General features: G+C 40.9%; 1 protein-coding gene across 1 annotated transcript; it reads left to right on the top strand.

Annotated features, from left to right (window-relative positions):
- Nucleotides 1–208: 208 nt before the first annotated feature.
- On the top strand, nucleotides 209–1993 carry LOC137640795 (uncharacterized). Its single transcript, XM_068373267.1, has one exon. The coding sequence runs from the start codon at nucleotides 209–211 to the stop codon at nucleotides 1991–1993; it is 1785 nt and encodes a 594-aa protein (XP_068229368.1).
- Nucleotides 1994–5675: the final 3682 nt, after the last annotated feature.

The raw sequence follows: 5675 nt of genomic DNA, 5'->3' as shown, positions 1-5675 counted from the left end.
TTTATATTGTTTTGTTTATTGTTTTGCTCTTCCTATGTTAATGTTTTATAGCATGATTTTCGTAAGATATGTGTTTGTGTTAACATGTGCATTTATGTTGATATTCATTGTTGTCTTTCTTTGTTACAGATATGGTAATTTGCTAATGTGTTGAATGAAGCTTGGAAATTATCATCAAGTATTACTTTCATTACGATTTATTCAACACATGCTCATCTTGGCTAAGTTACTGAAGCCGTCCACACTGGACACGGATCCCAGCTCGTCCAATGCAGCCAAAGAGTGGAAGCACTGGCATAGAACATTCACTAATTTCATGGAAGAAAGTGGAGATGCTGCACCAGACAAGTTGAGGGTATTAGTGAATTGTGTGTCCTCGAGTGTATATGAACTGATCAAAGACTGTAGTACTTTTGAGAGTGCAATTGCTAAACTGGATAGTGTTTATGTCAAGTTGCCAAATGATATTTTTGCTAGACAAGTTTTACCGACGCGACAACACCAGTCAGGAGAATCCATTGACGAATTTCTGCGTGAGTTACATAAACTTAGCAAAGACTGCAACTTCCAGCCAGTCACAGGAGAACAATATCGGCAAGAGCTAGTACATGATGCATTTATCAATGGTATTGCCTCAGTATTTATTCATCAGCGGTTACTAGAGAATAAGTCACTGAATCTGGAAACTGCACAAAATCAAGCTCATACGTTGGATCTTGCCCAGCGCAGTGCCAACGCATATGCATCGCCACCTATTCCTCATACTGTTGCTTTAGTTGCAGAGCGGCAGGCGCAGCCAACCGGTGACCAGCAGCAACATCCAACGCAAGAGGGAGCTGAAGGAAGTTCACCAGGAGGTTCAGCTGTTGCCGCTGCCTACTTATCAAAGAGAAAATGTTATTTTTGTGGTAATGCACTTCACAGTACAGGTAGAGTGAGTTGTCCCGCATGTACTGCCACATGCAACAAATGCGGTAAAACAGGCCATTTTGCAAAAGTCTGTAAATCAAAAATTTCAGGTAGTACCAATGCTACATTGTATAATCCCACTTTGCTTACAATAACTGCCACTTATCCAAATAATCTTCCACATGCAGCTACAAACATCACTGTAAATGGCCACTCATTGAAGGCACTAGTTGATTCTTGTAGCTCGGATAGTTTTATACGTGAGGAAGTAGCGCAGAGACTAAAACTGACAGTAGTCCCTGCAAGCTCAGCGGTCTCAATGGCATCAAAATCGTTCAATGCTAGTTCCCCTGGATTTGTCATAGCAGACTTGGTTCACCTTGATCAGAGATATCCCTGTATACAGCTAGGGGTCCTGAAGGATTTGTGTTGTGATGTCATTTTGGGTTATGATTTCCAAAAGCAACACCAGAGCGTGCGTTTTCAATATGAAGGGAAAAGACCAAGTTTGAAGATAACTGGCGCCAAACCTGTTTGTTTACTAGCGACAGCTGACATCGATGAACCGTCATTGTTTCCGAACTTACCTCAACAGTGTAAACCCATTGCAGTCAAATCCAGATGCTATAGTCAAGATGACCAGCTGTTTGTAAAAGACCAAATTTCACATTTACTATCTGAAGGTATCATCGAACCAAGTATATCCCCTTGGAGGGCACAGGTTTTAGTAGTCAAAGATCCACTTGACAGGCATAAAAAGAGACTTTGTATTGATTATTCCCAGACCATTAACCAATACACAGAACTAGATGCTTATCCCCTCCCAAGGATAGAGGATATGGTACATGACCTTGCTAAATATAAGGTGTTTTCCACATTTGACTTGAAGAGTGCATATCACCAAATCATCATTAAAGAGAGTGAGAGGAAGTACACTGCTCTTGAAGGTGCAGGGAAATTGTTTCAATTTCGTAGGATTCCATTTGGTGTGACGAATGGTATAGCTGCATTCCAAAGAGCTATGGACAAACTAGTTGAGGATAAGAAGCTCAAAGATACATTTCCATATTTTGACAATATGTAGGTGGAGCATCTCAGGCTGAACATGATGAAAACGTTCAAAACTTCTTGGAGGTGGTTCGGAACCGGAACCTTACCCTCAATGAAGGGAAATCGGTTATTTCTGTTCCTACAATCAATGTTCTAGGGTATTGTGTCGGGAATAAGGTTATAAAGCCTGACCCAGACAGATTACGTCCCCTTCAAGAATTACCGCCTCCCACAAATATGGGCTCTCTGCGAAGAGCTCAAGGATTGTTTGCCTATTATGCCAAATGGATCCCTGGTTTTTCTGACACGATACATCCCTTAGTGAACACAAAAACTTTTCCACTGAGCGAGCCAGCACTAGCTGCTTTCATTTCTTCAAAAAAAACAACTTATGGATGTTTCACTGCGGGCTGTGGATGAGAGTCTTCCTTTTGTTGTAGAGTGTGATGCTTCGGAAGTTGCTGTCTCTGCAGTCTTGAATCAGGGTGGCCACCCAGTAGCTTTTATGTCGAGAACGCTCCAGGGTAGCGAGTTGCATTATCCAGCAGTGGAAAAATAGGCCACAGCTATTATTGAAGCGGTTTGCAAGTGGAGCCATTTCTTAGCGAGACGACATTTTACTCTGATTACTGATCAAAGATCGGTGATGTTCATGTTAGACAGCAGGAAGCGAACTAAAATAAAAAACAACATACAAGAGTGGAGGTTGGAGCTGGCAACCTACAGCTATACTATACAGTATCATTCTGGGAAACAGAATATTACACCGGACACCCTGACTTGTGCCTATTGTTGTTCTATTTCCTCAATGTCAAGTCTCACTGACATCCATGAGAACCTCTGCCATCCTGGCGTCACTCGTCTTTTGCACTTTGTGCGATCCAAAAACTCCCGTTTTCAACAGATGACGTGAAAAGAGTGTGTGCTTCTTGTAGAATTTGTGCTCTACAAAAACCAAAATTCCATCGTCCAGGAAAAGGAGTCCTCATAAAGGCCACCCAGCCAATGGAACGTCTTAGCATTGATTTCAAGGGGCCTCTGCCCTCTACCACGAGCAATAAGTACATTCTTACGGTTGTTGACGAGTATTCACGTTTCCCCTTTGTGTTTCCCTGTCCAAACATGCATTCGAAAACAGTGATCAAATTCATGAATCTATCTTTATCCTTTATGGAATGCCTAGTTTCATTCATTCAGATCAATGTGCTTCTTTCATGTCCCAAGAACTGAAACTATACCTTTCTCAGAAGGGGGTTGCAAACAGCAGAACGACACCTTATCATCCGATGGGCAACGGCCAGGTTGACAGATATTATGGTATTATTTGGGAATCTACTTGTCTAGTACTCGAAAGTCGTGGCTTGAAGACTCAACACTTGGAGATAGTACTTATTGAGGTTTTGCACTCAGTTAGGTCGCGCTTATGTACAGCAACTAATGAGACACCTCATGAACGTTTTTTCAGGTTTCAGCGATGCTCTAGTCTTGGAAGTACATTACCGTCATGGCTTTTGACTCCTGGACCTCTACTATTGTGACGGCATGTTAGATCTAGCAAACATGAACCGTTAACTGAAGAGGTTCAACTCATGGATGCAAACTCAATGTATGCAAATGTCAAATATCCAGACGGTAAAGAATCCACTGTGTCTACCCGTGACTTAGCCCCAAGTCCTGCAGGTGCAACGTCTCCTGTACACCATGTTGAACCATCAGGAGAGACGGAGTCCCCAGATACAACTGAAGTGCAGGATACACAAACTCATGATAACCGTGATTGTCATGAATCCAGTGAGCCCACTGAGATAAGAAGGTCCACTCGTGTGTCAAGGCCGCCTGATCGCTATGGATGGGATTAAACCAATAAATTTGTTTTGATTAAAGTAAAATTTTCTAGGAGGGGAGAATGTGATAATATCAGTTGGTCTTAGCAGTTTCCTACTGTCAATGTTTAAGTATTTATATTTTTTTGTTTATTGTTTTGTTCTTCCCATGTTAATGTTTTAAAGCATGATTTTCATAAGTTATGTGTTTGTGTTAACATGTGCATTTATGTTGATATTCATTGTTGTCTTTCTTTGTTACAGATATGGTAGTTTGCTAATGTGTTGAATAAAGCTTGGAAATTATCACCAAGTATTACTTTCATTACACTGGCCACTTCGGTGTATGTAAAACTTTTCGAAAGGTGGCAGAATGTTTTTGGTGGCCAGGATTAAAATCATCTGTGAAACAATTTATCAATGAATGTGAGGTTTGTCAAGTGATGGGGAAACCCAACCAAATTATTCCCAAAGCTCCCTTAAATCCAATTCCTGCGATAGGTGAGCCTTTTGTAGAATTAGTTATTGATGTGGTTGGGCCTTTGCCTAAAACTAAGTCTGGGTTTACCCATCTCTTGACAATTATGGATAGAGCATCTCGATTCCCTGAGGCCTTCCCAATGAGAAGGATAACCTGTAAGGTTGTATTTGACAAACTAATTGAATTCTTTTCCAGGTATGGTCTCCCTCATACTATTCAAACTGACTGCGGTACAAATTTTAATAGCAAGGTATTTAAAGGTAAATGTGCAGAACTGGCCATTCGGCACAAGACCAGTGTACCATATCATCCGGAGAGTTAGGGCCTGGTGGAAAGGTTCCAACAGACCCTTAAATTCATTTTGAAAAAGTATTGTTATGAACAAGGCTAGGAATGGGATAAAGGGCTTCCCTTTGCTCTCTTTGCTCTAAGAAATCACCCAAATTTTTCAACTAGTGTAGCTCCTTTCGAACTGGTGTTTGGACACAAAGTACGTGGACCTTTGGAGATTTTTCATGACATGCTTGAGACTGATCGAGGTAGGGATGCCAACGTAGGAGACTTTGTGGGGGACTTGAGAAAAAAATTATCTAGAGCCTGGAAATTTGCCAGAGAAAATTTGGTTAGTTCTTAGGCTGCTATGAAATCAAATTTTGATAGGAAATCTAAAGCACGGTCGTTTAAGCCCGGATAATTAGTTTTAGTTTTAAGTACTGACTCTGACAATTTCCTTGAACCAAGATATAAGGGACCCTAGAAGGTGTTGAGGATATTGTCGGAGGTGAATTATGAAATAGAGGCTCCTGGGACCAAACGGAAGTGCAGAATATTCCATATAAATAGGTTAAAACTCTATACTTCTAATAGACATGATCCTCTCGCTATTGTTTATGAGCCTGTGGTTGATACTATGGATTTACCTTCTGAGGATTTGGAGGATTTGATTTTTCAGGTGTCTTCTGATGCTCTTTTTGATAATATTCAAAATTTAGAAGTTTTGAAGGAAGGGCTGGGGCATCTGGAGATTGCTCAAAGGAGGGATGTAATCAATTTAATTTCTTCTTTTCCAGATTTATTTCGGATTTCTCCAGGTTGAACTAATTTTCTTGAGCATGATGTAGACATGGGTAATGCTTCTCCTGTAAAACAGAGTCCCTATCGGCTGAATCCCATTAAGAGGGATATAGTTGATAAGGAGATTAAATATATGCTGGAACACAATCTCATCCAACCTTCCGTTAGTCCATGGAGCTCCCCGATAGTCCTGGTTAAGAAGTCCGACGGAAAGTTCCGTATGTGTGTGGACTACCGTAAAGTTAACACACACACTAAGAATGACTCTTTTCCTTTGCCTCGGATAGATGATTGTCTTGATCAAATAGGGGCTGCTTAGTTCATTACGATATTGGATT

This window comes from Palaemon carinicauda, chromosome 5 (assembly GCF_036898095.1).
Source record: "Palaemon carinicauda isolate YSFRI2023 chromosome 5, ASM3689809v2, whole genome shotgun sequence".
In the NCBI taxonomy this organism is placed as follows: domain Eukaryota; kingdom Metazoa; phylum Arthropoda; class Malacostraca; order Decapoda; family Palaemonidae; genus Palaemon; species Palaemon carinicauda.
This window is presented reverse-complemented; position numbering and strand designations above follow the sequence as displayed.